General features: G+C 45.2%; 3 protein-coding genes and 1 non-coding gene across 4 annotated transcripts; 1 reads left to right on the forward strand and 3 right to left on the reverse strand.

The window, feature by feature from the left end:
• Positions 1 to 679: 679 nt before the first annotated feature.
• LOC127763176 (F-box/kelch-repeat protein At1g22040-like) lies at positions 680 to 3207 on the forward strand. The gene is made up of 2 exons (XM_052287806.1): positions 680 to 895; positions 1478 to 3207. Exon 2 carries the CDS (start codon positions 1553 to 1555, stop codon positions 2933 to 2935), a length of 1383 nt encoding a protein of 460 aa, XP_052143766.1. The 5' UTR covers positions 680 to 895; positions 1478 to 1552; the 3' UTR covers positions 2936 to 3207.
• Positions 3208 to 4858: 1651 nt separating this feature from the next.
• Positions 4859 to 5501, reverse strand: LOC127763179 (uncharacterized). The gene has a single exon (XM_052287808.1). It carries the CDS (start codon positions 5395 to 5397, stop codon positions 5131 to 5133), a length of 267 nt encoding a protein of 88 aa, XP_052143768.1. The 5' UTR covers positions 5398 to 5501; the 3' UTR covers positions 4859 to 5130.
• A 2320-nt stretch (positions 5502 to 7821) lies between these two features.
• Positions 7822 to 10552, reverse strand: LOC127763177 (phosphopantothenate--cysteine ligase 1). The gene is made up of 9 exons (XM_052287807.1): positions 10069 to 10552; positions 9835 to 9964; positions 9460 to 9504; positions 9190 to 9275; positions 9058 to 9110; positions 8924 to 8983; positions 8739 to 8840; positions 8461 to 8580; positions 7822 to 8347 (listed from the first exon to the last, which is right to left on the reverse strand). The coding sequence occupies exons 1-9, from the start codon at positions 10244 to 10246 to the stop codon at positions 8093 to 8095; spliced, it is 1029 nt and encodes a 342-aa protein (XP_052143767.1). The 5' UTR covers positions 10247 to 10552; the 3' UTR covers positions 7822 to 8092.
• Positions 10553 to 16449: 5897 nt separating this feature from the next.
• Positions 16450 to 16521, reverse strand: TRNAW-CCA (transfer RNA tryptophan (anticodon CCA)). Its single transcript has one exon. It is a non-coding gene; the product is annotated as a tRNA-Trp (tRNA).
• Between the last annotated feature and the right edge of the window lie 282 nt (positions 16522 to 16803).

Raw genomic sequence — 16803 nt, forward strand, 5'->3', positions numbered from 1 at the left:
CGGTCAACAACCTCCTACGAATATTTGCAAAAGTAGGAGTATAATTTTTTGAAAAAAATATCCGTTCCAGAGGACGGCAAGGTTGTTAATATCATATTAATCTAGATGAAATAAAATTGTTTTTTATCAAAATTGTAGAGTTCAAGAAGATTTACAATTTTGTAGTTAACATATTTTTTAATTTAAGATTGTTTAAGATTCCAAATATTCATCACAACGAACTGAGCGTAGCTCAATTGATTATCTTAGGATATGTTGATCCAATCCTTCGGACGTATTAATAAGGATAGGGTTTACGGTATGCGTTTATAGAGATGCGTGTGTGCATGTGTTGTGGGTGTCTCTACTTAAGAAAAAAGTTACTCTGTTTTAAAATGTTTGACACCGTTGACTTTTTAGCACATGTTTGACCGTTCGTCTTATTCAAAATAATTTGTGAAATATGTAAAAAGAATAAATAATATGAAAAGAATAAATAATTATTTAAATTTTTTAAATAAGATGAATGGTCAAACACGTAATAAAAAGTCAACAGTGTCAAATATTTTGAAACGGAGGGATTATATTGGGAGAGTAGAGTAGTCGAGCAGAGCTAGCGGATAGCCCAGTGCGGTGCTGTACAGTATTGGACTTGGTCGCCGGCAGCTTCCGTAGCCCACCACACGAGACGAGTCCGTCCAGACCTCGTCCGGAACTGTGCGGGCCGCACAAAGTCGTGGCACCGTCCCCGGATTCGCACGCAAAGGCGCGCGCACACCTGTCCCCGCCTCACCCCCACCGCCTGATTCCATCCCTTCCCGGCGGCGCCTCCGCCGGAGCCCCACCGGCCGCCGCCGGCCACTGCCCCCGAGCTCGTCCGGACTTCGGACACGGGATCTCCCCGTCGTCTCCCGCGGTAAGCCTCGACCGCCTTGGTATCCCGATTCCCTTTGCCTGATTCACGCGAACTCGCCCCCGATCCCGGGGGGTAGCTCGTCTCTGCGGTCAGTGGGGCCTCCTCATCCTGCGAGGGCTTCCCCGGTTGGGTGGGGGTGGGGTTTGGGGGGGGGGGGGGGGGGCGCTTCTGGTGGGAATTGGTTCATGGATTGCCCCCGTCGGGTTTAGGTTTCGGTCTGTCTGTTTGGATTTGGGTGGAATTTAAGGCTCTAGAGAACTGACTGCTGACTGCAGGGTAATGATATTTGGTCGAGGTGTGACCCGTGTGCTTGTTATTTTGGATCATAGACGAAATTTGGGTCGTATTTGGGGTTTATGCGACTGTATTGTTGTTGTCCTAGGCTCAAAATTTGGCGACGATTCTCGAATTAAATTGACCACTGTGTTCTTCTTAGAGACACTCATAATATAGTTGGATTGATCCTGGTAGTGTTTAATTAAAAATTCATACGGCATGTTAATCATAGTGTCGGATTTTTTCACTGCGAGTATCTGTTTCAACTTGGTGTGAATATCATACAATTACTATTTCTCAAACCAGATTTGGTGCCATCTGATGGAATTAGAGGCGTGAAACTGTATATTTCTTGTTGAGTCTGAAGATAAGGAGGATCTGATGGGCTCTGTTGTAAGTTCTGCAAAGATTAATGCCCGATCTATGGACCGGCATGAAAAATCTGGATTTGGTTCTAATAAGAGGGTCAAGATCTCCACATATGAGTGCGATTCGTTTCAGAGGATAATTCCAACTCTTCCCGATGAACTCTCGTTTCAAATTCTAGCCAGGTTACCACGGTTGTATTACCTAAAGTTGAAGTTGGTCAGCCAAGCTTGGAAGGTGGCAATCACCAGCAGTGAGCTTTCCCAGCTGAGAAGAGAGCTTGGCTTAACTGAAGAGTGGTTGTATGTACTGACCAAACTTGAGCGAAACAAACTCGATTGTTATGCTCTTGATCCATTGTTCCGCAAATGGCAAAGGTTGCCACCGATGCCATCTTTTGTCAGTGAGGAGGAATCCACTGGGAGGACGCAGTCTTCTTGGTTCCAGATGTGGAATGTTGTGGGCTCAAGTATAAGGATTGCTGACTTTATAAAGGGATGGTTTCGTCGCCGATATGGTTTGGACCAGATGCCATTTTGTGGTTGCTCCGTTGGAGTTGCTGATGGTTGCTTGTATGTCTTTGGAGGATTTTCCAGAGCTGTTGCCCTCAACTGTGTATTTAGATATAACCCTTGCCTCAATGTGTGGCAGGAAGTGAGCCCGATGATCTCAGGTCGAGCTTTTTCTAAGGCAGCATTACTGCAGAGTAAGCTATATGTTGTCGGTGGAGTTAGCAGGGGTCGGAATGGCTTGCTTCCTCTACGGTCAGGTGAAGTTTTTGATCCCAAAACTGGTATATGGAGTGAGTTGCCTGAAATGCCTTTCATGAAAGCACAGGTATTACCAACAGCTTTCTTGGCTGATGTTCTGAAGCCTATCGCCACTGGAATGGCGTCCTACAAGGGAAAGCTGTATGTTCCTCAAAGTTTGTACTCATGGCCATTCTTTTTTGACATTGGAGGTGAAATTTATGACCCGGAATTGAATTCTTGGGAAACAATGGCAGATGGTCTTGGTGATGGATGGCCAGCAAGGCAGGCAGGCACAAAATTAGGTATTGTGGTGAACGAGGAACTTTATACGTTGGAGCCTTCTAGCTCCTTGGACAGTGGCCAGATAAAAAGGTATGATTCTGAACAAGACACCTGGAAAACTATTGTACCACAGGTTCCTGTTCATGATTTCACCGATGCAGAGGCTCCTTTTTTACTTGCTGGCCTTCATGGAAAGGTCCACGTTATTACAAAAGAGGCAAACAACAATCTTCAAGTTATTCAAGCTGTATTGCAGAATAACATTGAGAACAGTCCATCTGAAGAAAACATCATATGGAACATACTGGCTTCAAAGAACTTTGGGTCTGCTGAGCTTGTTAGTTGTCAAGTTCTTGATGTTTAAATGTGGGATAAATTCAGTTACTGATGTTGGCATCCCGTGGTTCAACTATCTTTTTGACTGATTGGATCTATAAAATTTGACAAGGGGAGAGATAGATATATAGATTACAGGTATTTAGATTTGTATAAGTTGATTCTTGCCCAAACACTGTTATATAGGCCATAAGTATACATGATTACTGTATAGTTAGTGTTCTTGTACACATGGAGAGATTTCCAGCTGTTGAACCTTATCCATTCTGCTATCAACTGTACACCATGAATTTGTTGTGATCCTTTTGATCTTCTCTGCATGATTCTGATGCCTCTTGTCCCACATATTTGGTGGCAAATAGATGCTCATGCTCCCATCAGTTGTTTGATGCTGAAACTCTGGAGATGGTGATGAAGGAAAGGAACAGCTCATTCCCATTATGCTGACTGTCATCGCCGTGCAAAGAGGAGCCGTATCCCTTGCGGCTCTGCCCTGCCATAAACGAAGCCGGATATGAACAGTGATGGATTTTATTCCTGTCTGCTTGAGCCTTTTTTTTCTGTGATGAATCTATATGAGGACCCACATCTTAAGCATGTGAGACAAGCATCCTCCTGTGTGGCCTTACAATTGGTTTGCAACTACCAAACTCCAGTGATGTCAATGGGCAATGCAATGTTCAGGGAAAGGTCAAGGAAGTAGGCAGGCATGGAGGCATGGCGTACAGGTCCGGGTTTTGTCCCCATGCTTTCTTTCTTCTCCATCAGCGTCTCTCTCAAAGAAAGAATCATATATTGACATGTGCTAATTATACTTGTTAGCTTGCCTGCTTAAAATGCAATATACTTATTAGCTACTGCTACTGCTACTGCATTCCAATTGATGTCCACACGTACACGGTGCACTACATAGTTTGTTGATGTGGCGGAACAGGAGATATTCCCTCATTGATCACATTTTATGGGTTGAAACAGATGTCTCAAACTCTCAATCGTCAACTTTTTTTTTATTGGATTGCGCAGTGTCAAATGTCATGCATGACGATCGTTCGAGATGGAATGCGTGCGGGAGATGACTTTGGTTTATAATAAGAAATGAAAGAAGATCAATGTAATCCACAACTTTGGCATCATTTGCATGTTTGTCAAACCCCAAAAATATAACTGTGAATGCTTAATTTTCTTTAATCTTCAGCTGACTTTAGGTGATTCTTCTTTTATTTAGAGAAGACTTTAGTTGTAATCTGACAATGATATAACAGTACGTAGTCCTATATTTTTATGGAGCAGAACTGATAAGCCCCAACTGACAACTGCATTATTTTGTCTATGTTTATATTAACGCCGCTGTCATCAACTCATCATGGATAGATTAAAGATCCGTTCATTCCAAATGGGAACTGTACATATGGTTACTTTTCCTGGTTTGCTTGATAAAATTTGCTGTAGAGCTTTTGGTCATTTATATGACTTTATTCCAACAGCAAGGGCATAGCCGCATATAGCAATTCAGATAGTGAACCAACTTCTGGCTGAAGTGAAATACCAGCTCTGATAAATAATAAACTATATTTTGACGTTTATGATATGATTTGATCAAACTTTTAAAACTTCGACCATTTGTATTTTCTTAATGTGTAATTTAAAAAGCGAAAAAAATGTTATGCCTAGATTTGTCTTAAAAAATACTACCATACTATTATAAACTTTTTATATTTTCTAAGTTTATTCCAATATAAATTAATAATTAAAGTCTAAACTTTAAAAAGGGTTTGACCAAGATTTTATCCTAAACATCAAATTTTTATAGCCAAAGGAGTAACTTAGAAAAAAAAAAGAATGCGAGGAACCGAATGACATACAGGCCATCTGTCCCCATAAGAATGGAGTAAAAGTGTAAAACTGATGGTGATTTGAGCAGACACAAAAATTGATGGAGAACAGATGAGTCCTCTTTTACTTAATTACTTTTCTTTTACTCCCATTTCAAGTAAAGAAAGCAACAAATGAACCAACATTTACATGGAGTGAGTTACACACACCTCTTCAAAAGAAGAGAAACAAGTAAAGAACACACTACACAATCTTCATCATCCTATCGAACAGCCACAGCTGGAGATTACTACTAGTAATAATATAATTAAACCCAGGAACAAGCTCAACTAGTAGCAAAAGAGCGGAATCAACAGGAGGAGGGGAGGAAGAAGGCCAGCTCTTGATCGATCAAGCGCTACTGGTTTCCATGGCCGGCGCCGGCGCCGTCTCCGCCGCTCTGGGGTGCACCTTCTTCTTCATGAACCCAAACATCCCGCCGCCCGCAGCCGCCTTCTTCTGCCCCGCAGAGCCATCGGCGGCGGCGGCGACGTCCTTCTTCCCGGCCACCGCCGCCGCCGCAGCCGCCTCCGCGGCCTCCATGCGCCTGAGCTTCTCCTTGTAGGCGTTCTTGAGCACGTACGCCTCCACGAAGTCTCCTCCCATCATGGACGCCATTCTCCAAAAACTTGGATCAGATCGCACCTTGCTTGCTTTGCTTCGTCTCGTCGTCGAGATATATACCTCGTCTCTTGGTTTGCTTTAGCTGGTAATTAAGCTAGTTTGAGAGGATTGGCCCCCTATTTATAAGGCTCGTCTTAGACTTGGCACGCAAGCAGAGGCGAAGCGAAGTGAAGGTGACGTCCTGGAAGATGACAAGGGAAGGAGATGGGGCTCAAGCTCGGCTCGAGCGCTCTACTACTCTACTTGGCTCTCACGGAAGCTTGGCCATGTCACCGCGTCACGGGTGACGTACGTGACTCTGCTGCGTTTGCGTTTGCGCCCGGTGGCTGTCTTTGACGGCGATGGCTATGGCCGTGAAAACGGTCACGGAAATTTTCGATAGATAGAACATCGCTTTTGCGAAAGTAGCATGGGCTGTAATTTTTTTTTAAAAAAAATACTTGTATGCCGTACTGTAATTATCATTAAAGAGTTAAACTGTAACTTTCTAATTAATCGTTTATAAGTAGAACGACCTTTTCACCACTGCGGGGGGTTTTGACTCGGTAGGAGAGGCGGTGCACACGTTGATCTGTGGCTATGAGCTGTGCACGTGGCGGCTGGGCGTCCTTCCGATGGCTTTTCAGATTTGCAGGTGGTTCTGGTGGGTTTGGAGTAGGGTGCGTGGAAGAGCGGTGGAAATGCTGAGGAAGATGTGTGGAGTAGGTTGATAAAGCGTGTGATCAAACGAAGTAAACGTGCGTGTGTGTGATGGATCGACGAGTGGCTTCCGATGCAGAGCTCATACAAGCTGCTGCATCATGAACCGCATCAATCGATCGGTCATAGCACGGTTAGTAGATGTGTGCATCAGCGCGTTCGTGCAGTTGAAAAGTGAGAAGGAAAAACAACGAGTTTCGTTGTTGCTGATGATGATCACTACCATTCGGCAACAGCCAACAGATGTACTACTAGTAGAGCAGGATAGATCCAGCAGTCCAAATTTCACAATTTGGCGCTTTTTGAAAACTTATTTCAAATTTGGTCCCAGCCGAAAACTATCACCAGATCTAGACCCCGGGCTCAGCGCCAGGTGCGATGGCGCTGAGATAAAACGCCTCATCGGCACTGAGGTCCTGACGGCCGTTTCTTTCGATGTACCGGCGTCTGCTGACATGGGCAACCTTAGCGCCAGATGCATTAGCGCTGAGGTGGGCCATTCCAGCGCTAGTTTGATTGGCGCACCCCCCCTCCCCGAGAGATGGTAAGTGGTGCGGGTGGGGGGGGGCTGCATCTCCGTGCCAAACACCTTGGCGCTGAGGTCGGCCACGCTGAGATTGCCTCCCATGGGATGCTGAGTCCCCGGGGGGCTGCATCTCAGCGCCACTCTATTTGGCGCTGATGTCTGGCAGTGGCTAGAAAAGCACAGCCAGCCACACAGAAATTCACAGCATATAGAGTTCATCACAGCATATAGCACACATTATTTAACACATCACAGTATTTAGAGTTCATCACATCCATCAACCATCATCTAGAGTTCGATATAAGTCTAACGCCGCCTAGAGTGTTAAGTACACCATAGTACTACATATAACGGTTCTATGCGCATCTAATCATTGCATTGCCAACAACTACTACAACCACAACGTAGAGAACAAACTAATTAGAGAAAATCAACCCCAAATCGTGTTTCTAGGGTTCATCACTCAATGAGCAAATCCAAGTAAAAAATGGACAAATAATGAGAATACCTTGGCACTATGTCCCCCAACGATTTCCCCTCCAAAATACGAAGATTTTTGTGGATATTTACTCGATTTTTGGAGGGGAGGAGAGAGAGGGGAGGGTGCCGCCCCTTCTCAGCCGAGAGGAGCGAGGAGGAAGAAGGAGTGGCCTGGGGCCGGCTCGGCCCCGAGGGATAAGGCGCGACCTCAGCGCCAGTCCTGTTGGCGCTAAGGTCGCGAAGGTCAGCGCCGATGCGGTTGGCGCTGACATTTACCACGTGGGCCGTCTCGCTCCGCCGTTTGGAGACAGCCGTCAGGACCTCAGTGCCGATGCGGTTGGCGCTGAGCTCGGGGTCCAGATCTGGTGATAGTTTTCGGCAGGGACCAAATTTGAAATAAGTTTTCAAAAAGGGCCAAATTGTGAAATTTTCGGGATCCAGCAGCTATTGAACTAGTCTTGGTTGGCCACTTGGCTACTTTGTACCCCCATATATCCAGGTTCAACTTTTCGTGAATTTGGGCTGAAGACATGTAAAGTTGCTTAGAGCTCTGCCATTTTCTTGGGTTTTTCGTTGTTATCCTGGACTGCATAAATCCCAGAGAGAGAGAGAGAGAGAGATACAGTCCAAGAGAAGTTCTTCTCTGATATAGAAGCAACGTCCATGAAGAACTTCTTAACTTAAAGAATGAATACATTAACATGGTATATTAATTTTGATTAAAATAAAATAAGCCATTTATATTTGGGGCTGTCGCTGTTAACTTCACTCTCTTTTTTGTAATTCTGAAAGAGAGAAAAAAAAGTGATGCTGTTTGTGTACCTATCAGCATCATTACGGATTACACACGTATACTGAATTCTCATTCCAGATTCAGTTGGGCTTTCTTTTCATTTCAACGCCCAGAAAGCAAATCAAACTCTTTAGTAGAGTAATTTAAGTAAAACCTCTAATGTGAAACGGTACAGTACAGATTCCCGCAATTCAATCTGGGCTCTGGACGCACCCGTTTGTGCTTCCGCATATGTACTTCGAGTGATTCTGTGATAGGATTTTGATTATCTGCATTTCCAGATCCTCATCCTTGTTCATCTTTCGGATAGTACTCCTTTCTTTGTCTGTTACAATAATGACTTCCTCTTTGTACGTTGCAAGCAAATTGGCCACAACGATGTTCATCTTGTACTTGTTCAGAGCCATATCTGCTTTCTGAATAAGGATGTCCGAATCCGTCTCCAACTGCCGCCATTATTTTACAAGTAGTTAAACAAAAGTGACAAGAGTGTGCACAAAGGCAGCATTATTGAGTGTTGAATGCTTTCATTCTTCCGTGGTCCTGGAAATTAGCTTACCTTAAATGATATACAGAACGCCAAGGGGGCCCATTGGTTTCGCAACACTGAAAGCATTTTCGGAACTTGACTGAGCCTCATATCCAGAGGGCCTCCACCTGACTGAATCTTATGTTTGGCCTGCAGAACAGTAAAAAGAAGTTCCCGTTTGTCATGTAGGGCATTTCCATCAAAGCATCAGTATTGTGATCAGTGGTTTCTTTACCCAATGTTTAACATTTAATACAAAGAGTACACATGAATTTCTCAATCATAACATGCTTCTCTTAAAATCATACCATGCTATCCCAAGGGACATAGAAATCAGACACAGCCGCAGCAAGATAGAACATTCCGAGTGGCCCAGCCGAACTTATAGATGTAGCAACCATCTTCAATAGCTGTAATCAAATACAGTGTCATGCTTTTCAAATTTGTTTTGACTTACATGTAATTCTGGTTAAAACGTCAAATTTAAAAAGACCTGAAGGTATTCAAATATTGTAGTGAATGGGAGTTTCAACAGATAGCCGCCTTCAATTGCCTGCAAGAAAGTCACTTGTCAGCTAAATTTTGCACAAGCAGCATGTCACTGCTGTTGAGAAGCTCATTCCATACCTTGCAATAATCTCCAATTGCTTTCTTGACCACTGGCGCGTGGCACTCTGCCACTGTATAAACATACAAAGTTAAAATTTCACGAAAGAAGCATTTCCTTTCCTACGTGCACTAGGATTGTGGGTTACCAACCTTGAACCTTCGATTCTGCATCGACATCAAAGAATTTGAGGAATGAATCATCGGGGAGGAACCTACAATAAGGCTGGCAGCTTCCTCTGCACACATGTAGAAGCAGTAAAATGTAAAATACAGGTTATTTCACAGTGAGGGCATAGCCCCAATCTGTTTATTGAGAATTAACAATCTTTTCACCCTATGTAGAACAGAACAAATGACAAAACTGAAAGGGGGATAAAAACAGGTTCAGTTTATTTGTGGGAAATTTTCCTAATCGATTACCGTCGATGGAGGAAGATAACTGCATAGCCAGCCTTCAAAAAATACCTGCGTCATCACAAGAGCACCTTAGTCCTATGTCAGGTCAGAAACAACTATTCACTGTTCTAAAAAGATCCTAAACAATGTCGAAACATGCTGCATGCCTGCATGAATGGCCCTAGCGTACGTACATTTTGATGGAACCAGTTGAGTAGTGAGTACTTATACAAATTAATGCATGTAGCACTTGTGATCTAAGGGAAAAACTTTTGTACGGCTGGAATGTACAGGATGGAAATGTTCTCTGCCTCTCTGGTCCTCGCGACGATCCGCAGCAGAAAATAGAAGCATATACAGGTGAAAGAACAGTAGTATAAGGGCGTTTCGATTGATTACTCGGTGGAGGCGGCGCCACGGTGGCCGGAGCTGAAGTTGTCGATGTACCGCACGCAGCGCTGCTCCAGCGGCACCGTCGTCCCGCCCGACGTCACGCACACGATCCGCCTGCCGCCGCCGCCCGCGCCCGCTGCATGCACAGTCGCACACACGCGGGCCGGTAGTCATTTCGCCGAGCACCTAACGTGCGTGGTCAGGATAAGAGGTGGCGCGGGGAGGCGGGGAGCCCCGTACCTGCGGAGGAGTTGCGGGCGATGAATTCCCCCAGCCTCGCGGCCACGGCGTCGGCGTCCCGCAGCGGCGGCGCCGCCGCGAAGAAGGACTCCGGGTTATCCTCGGCGGCGACCATCGCCGATCGATCGATGGATGGATGGATGCGAGTGATTGAGCAGAACGAAGGGGCGGGAAGCATTTAAAGGGGGTGGATGACGCGGCTGGCCTCGACGCCTCCAGCCTCAACCGCCAAGAACCTGGAGCCTCTCCGATCGGTCACTGCCGCCATTACGGCGCACGTCCTCGTCGCCATTAATCGCGGTTGGCGCTTGTCACTCACCACCGCCGTCCCTCCTCCTCTTCTAGTCTTCTTCCTCATCGATCGAGCTCAACTACTCCAATGCCTCCTCCATTAACTCCCCCACAATTTCTCGTTAACAGAAGAAAAGGTCAGAAAGGGGGTCGATGGTTAGTCGATCGCCATCGCGTGCGTGCATGCATGCATAGCTTCCGCTACTGGCCTGCCCTACCGGGAAGAACTTTTAGGGGTAGGGTCAAAGGGGCCATTTAATCGACGCATCCTTTTTTTGTACGTTGCGTTTGGATTTACCAGATTGCTATGCTAGTATTGCCACTCTAATAGCCCCGTCATTTCGCTTATGGATATACTTATTTCGTACTCTCTCAGCCATAAGTTCATGTATCCAACCTTAATCATTGTCTTATTTATTTTTTAAAAAAAAACTGAAAAACTTAAGTCACGCTTAAAGTACCATTCATGTTTTATATTCTAATAACAATAAAAATATTAATCATAAAATTTTTTTAAATAAAACGGACGATCAAAGTTGTACACGGAAACTCATGGCTGTGTTTATTTTTGACGAAGGGAGTACTTCCTCTGTTTTCTTAACAGATGATGTCGTTAACTTTTTTTTAAATCATGTCGTTGACTTTTAGATATACGTTTCACTATTCATCTTATTTAAAAATTTTATACAAATATATAAGATATAAATCGTGCTTAAAATATTTCAAGTGATAAAACAACTCACAACAAAATTAATGATAATTGCATAAATTTTTTTAATAAGACGAATGACAAAACGTGTACCGAAAAGTCAATGACATTAAATATTAAAAACTGGAAAAAATATCACTTATTATAAAATAAAAACAATTTGTAAGTAAAACTTTAATATACATGTCTTTAACGACTAAAAATAAATGATTTGAAATAAAATACTACAAAACAAAATTTAAAATTAAGTTTAAAAGTTAAAATTTGAACTTATAAATGTAAGTATAAGCTTAAATAGTGGGGCTGCAAATGTGCATGATATCCGTCATCATGCGCCTGCGTTTCTAGTTGGGTTGCTCGCATGGGGTAATGCCGTTTGGTGCATGCTCACTTGAATCTGGCACGTCAGCTGAGGAGAGGAAGAGTAGCCCAGAATCGCCGTGTGGGTCCGATCAGGCGGCGCACACGCGTCGTGCAGGCGCTTACGCGGCCGAGCTTCTCAAGATTGAGATACTAGGTAGTGCTCACTTCGCCAAAAAAAAAAAAAAACCTAATTCTATGTTTGAATCTGGACACTGGGTTTATCTAGATTCAAACTCAGGATTGATTTTTTCTCAAAGTAATATCGTATCGTAAGATCGTATTATAGTATCGGGATACCATGAGATTTTTTTTAAGTTTAATTAATATTTATATTAATTATATATAGCCATTCTATATAAAAAATATAGTAATGATATATGTCATGCAAATAGAGACATTTATCAAGAGAAACCATGTTGGTTTTAATATATTTAATTGATTTTTATATAAATTTGAGCATATTTAGTTACATTATTTTTAAACCATGTTATTTTAAATAATATTTTATAGTATCGTAGGAATAGTAGAGTCGGGATACCACCTAATATTTCGTAGGATCGTGTAGTAATGAATAGTAGGATCGAGATACTATGAAAATTAGGATACTAGGTGAATCGGTATCGTTTCAGTTTGTTAGGATCGTAGTATCGTAAGATACTAGGATACGGGATACGAATCGGGATTGTCTCCAGCTGCCTTGCCTGCCGTTGCGGCACGTCGGTGTTTATTTACCACCGGTGCTGCGCGGCGCCTGCTAGTTACTGCCTGCGTCTAATAATTAAAAAAAATTAAATCAAATTCTACCTAAATCTATATAAGCATATGATTTGATCTATAATTAAGATTTTATTTATTTTTGGATATATAGGGGGTAGTTACCCCTTCCACTTAGCATTACGAAGTAACTAAGGTTAGGGATGGAATTTTTTTTTTTTGTCTCCGTTGAAACTCTCACAAAATCGCACCTGGATTTTTTTTTCGCCGAGGACGCATGAAAGCAAATTAAAGTTTAACATGATCAGTTATGTGTACGTATACCTGTTGAGATTCTAGAATGTCGTGTGGTGCCGGCGTGCTGCCCTGCTGCTGCGGTTGATGCCCTCAGATGGCGTCCAGTGTAGTGTAGAGTACGCGCCAATTAATCAGTTGGGTGATTGCCAGGCAAGGAAAGTATATGGTGCAATCACCTAATTCGGTACAATAATATAACTTTCATCCTACACCGTTGGATCGAGAAATGGACATCCGAGATTCGTCTACGTCACTCACACTCATGGTGACGTGGACGAATAAATTTTAACTCATGTGACGTGGACGAATAAATTTTAACTCATGGTCACCATGAGTGACGTGGACGAATCTCGGACGTCCATTTCTCGATCCAACGGTGTAGGATGAGAGTTACATTATTGCACCGAATTAGATGATTGCACCGAATACTACCCCAGGCAGGCATACGTTGGCCTACCTACGTGTGCAGTGCAGCTGTGCAGGCGACCTTTCCAAACCTCCGGGAGGCGGGAGACTCGGCTGGATGCTGGAAGGCTGGACGTACGGATTTTTGTGGATGCCCTGGATTGCGGGCTGGATCAGCTTGGGTAGAAGGGACGAAATGGATCATGAAAATTCCTGATCGATCAAACATAGTTTTCATACAAAGGATACCGTTTTCAACCGTTATATTTTTGTTATATATAAGTATTTTTTTATCGTATTAATATTGACACCGATTAGTTTAAATGATAAATATGACCAATTATATATTGATCTAGTGTTATTTTCGAAGAGATGCTATCCATTCCGACCATTTTCACACGGTAAGACTGTAGACTTATCCGAGTATAGAAACATGGTTTCCCTTCTGCTTGGCTGGGCCAATTCTATGTGTCTCCTTCCTCGGAATAAGTTCACTCGCCATCCCTCAATTTTACACCGAGTTTGGTTGACATCCCTTATCCTTAATATCAGAAACATTTACCCCAAAATTTTACAAAACCGTACAACTTCAGTCCTAGAGCAGTATGAGCCACTGGTTTCGCTGACGTGGAACCCTAGTCAGCAAAAATAAAAATAAAATACAAACAAGCCCACATGTAACTGCAAGTGAGATGAAATTTTGAGTATGTGGGGTTGACATATCAGCGCCCACTTCTTCCTCTTCTCTCAATTTTTATCCTCAACCACGCGAAGGCGACGGATCAATGGCGCCTGTGGAGGTGGCAGCCTAGAATCCACGAGGGGGCGGCGGCGTAGACGGGTAACGGAGGCAACGTAGGAGGTACACCGACCTGGGCAATGGGCGCGCGATGATCTGCGGCATGACGTACAGCAGAGGCGCCGGGTGCCAGGCGAACGATGCCGGGTGCGCCTCCTCGCACGAGCGCCGCCAACGAGCAGGCCGGTCGTGCGCTCGTGACGTAGACGGGATGGGATATGACACAGGGAGTATCCCCCGCTTTGCCTCCTCGCATGCACGCCGCTGGTGAGAAGGCACCGTCGTGCTCGAGGCGTGGACGGGAAGAGACATCAGAGCGATGATGAGGAAGCTGCCGCTATTGACGTGACGTGGAGCCGCCGCCGTCAAGCTCCTCCCATCCGCTACTTCGCATCCTCGCACGCGCCCCACCTCCTTCCTACTCTCTCCCCCATCTACATCAGTCCTCTTGCCAGGTTCGTCGCAGGCGACGCACGGCCGTCGGAGCTTGGCTCCCACTTCGCCGTGGCAGCCTGCCAAGCTCCCCCTTCGCCGGCGTCCCCCTTTGTAGAGACCCGCCGCCGCAGCTGGTGGCACCGGCGGCGGAGATGGCGCGCCGCAGCGGCCCCGCCGAGGTTGCCAAGGCGGCTGTAAGTCTGACCCGGATGAACCGGTCGGCCGAATTTGAGACCGCCTCCACCGCCGATGACGCCAAGCCCACCTTCGCCTGCGTCCTCCTTCCACTTCCGCCCCCCGTCCTGCCGAGGCTGCCGATGTGGCTATATGTCTGGCCGGGCATCAGGGGCCTCCCGTGACGAACCGGCCGGCGGGATTTGAGGCTGCCTACGCCGCCTCCGCTGCCCGCCTCTGCGCGCCGCCAAGCCCCCCTTCATCGGTGTCCTCTTCCCACTTCCGCCCCGACCCTGTGCTGGGACCCCGGCCGCCACAATCTCCATGAACGCGCCTCTACTCAACTCCTGCGAAGTGGCGACGATGGCTGTGGTGCGAAGGGCGAAGCGGTGACGGCGGCAATGCGGGGCGAAGGGGTGTTCCGACAGCGGTGGTGCGTGGCCACCATGGTGGAGGCGAGGTGGGGTCACGTTAGGGGGAACCGTGACTGACTAGTGGGCCTGGACATCTGCCACCTCAGCAAAACATGAAAAAGTAGGATCTATACTGCCCTTATTTTTTTGTCGGGATTTATACTGCCTTAGGACCTAAGTTGCACAGTTGTAAATACTTAGGCCCTGTTTGATAGGGCTCCAAATTTGAACTCCCAGCTCCAAACTCCTACTCCAGTTGGAGCTAGCTCCTATTGGAATTGCAGACCCATCAAAAGTGCTTGGCAATCTTTTAGCTTCAGATCTGAAAAAAAAGAAAAAAAAGAAGAAAAAGGAATCCCCGCTGCCGGCCGTGCGCCGCCCCTACACGCGCCGTCTGCCGCCGGCCGTGCCACCTACCGCGCGCCGCCCCTCTGTGCACGCCACCCGCCACCGGCCGCGCGCTGCCACCCAGCCCGCACGCTGCCGTTGCCGCCGGATCTCACCGGATGGGAGGAGATAGAATGGGAGAAGGAGGAGTTTAGGGGTAGTTTAGTGGTATTTTTGTATAAATACATCAACATTTTAAAGGGTAGTGGGTCTTTTGGGGGTGGAGTGGAGCTGTGGAGCAGAAAAACCAAACTCCACCCCCAGTACAAATTTGTGGAGCTGCTCTGCCAACTCTGTTTAAAAAATAAAGAATTTGTACCGTTTAGTATAGCTCCAGCTCTATATAAATTGGAGTTGGGAGTTGGAGCTGGGCCAAACGGGGCCTTAAGGGGTAAAGATTTGTGGATGTCAAACAATCTCGGCTTAAAAGTGGAGGCACAGCGAGTGAACGTCTGCCGTGTTTGCCCCCTCGCGTATCCTTTCCTCTTTCTTGCTGCCGTATCGAAACAACGTACGCTCTTCCTTAACATAACAACAAAATGACAAGCTACTTAACAACAGCGAAAAAGAAAAACAGGGCCAGGAGAAATAATAGGCACGGGAACGAAAAGAAAAATGGACCTATTTTTTTCTCACAACACTGGTTTATCACTATTGTAATAGTATTCTCTTCATTTTAAAGTTGATGGTGGCAGTTATGGCTATTATCTAAGCTATTTGAAAGACTAGAAATAAAGCTTTTGATAATATCCTTCCTAAAGAATCTATTGAGGTGATTTTCATGATCTATAACCTGATCGAATCTTGGGCTATTTTGCAAAATTGGAGGCAAACCGGAGAAAGTTGGAGCTGGGGGCAGGGTGGTAAAGCAAGTGGCAAGCCATGTTTTCAGCTCCAAGATATGGTTGGCGACCTTGTGCTAGAAGATTGGAATGAAGCTGCTGGTTGTGTGCTTTTGCCTGAAAAATCTGTTGCCTCTTGAGCTGCTCTCCCAGTCTCACTACTCTCGTTTTCTCTGCGTTCTAGTTTCTGTTAGGACAGTGATAAAATTTTACTCAGTCTTCTCTCCAGCTCTTCCTACTGGCTTTTGTGAGAGTAGGATGCTCAGCTTTGTTGGGCACATCTCTCTTAGCTCCATTTTTTCTTCCTTTTTCTATTTGTTTATAATGACTTCGTAATTCCGTTCCATTAATGAAAAGGGGGCCTCGAGCTCTAGTTAAAATAAAGATTAACAACATCTTACATTAAGATTTTAAAAAGAAGGTAATATAATTTTGTCCGCGTTATCAAAACGAAATGCTGATTATCTTAGACAGGAGCGAAAAGAAAAATCAAATCGCAAGCGACTTTAGAAAAAAGAATGGCAGAGGAAAAAAAAAAAGAGATCGGGGAATTGAACCCGACGTGAATCGAACACGCAACCTTCTGATCTGGAGTCAGACGCGCTACCATTGCGCCACGGATCCGGTCGTGCTAACCGGTAACGAATCAACATTTTTTATTATATGCGAAAGTGCAAACCGAACACTCCAACTTATAGACACTCGTCCGGTACTTCCCAAATAGTGCCAATACAACACAGCCCCCACTTGGCACTTGGGCAGCACACGAGTAAATACTAAACACGCCGTCCCAATCCATCGCCAACACGAATCCCAACCAAAAGCTCACAAAAAAGCGACGAAAACGAAACACTAAGGGCTTATTCGGTTCACAGGATTTCTAAATCACAGAAATAGGAAAAACGT

Source organism: Oryza glaberrima, chromosome 2 (assembly GCF_000147395.1).
Source record: "Oryza glaberrima chromosome 2, OglaRS2, whole genome shotgun sequence".
In the NCBI taxonomy this organism is placed as follows: Eukaryota; Viridiplantae; Streptophyta; class Magnoliopsida; order Poales; family Poaceae; genus Oryza; species Oryza glaberrima.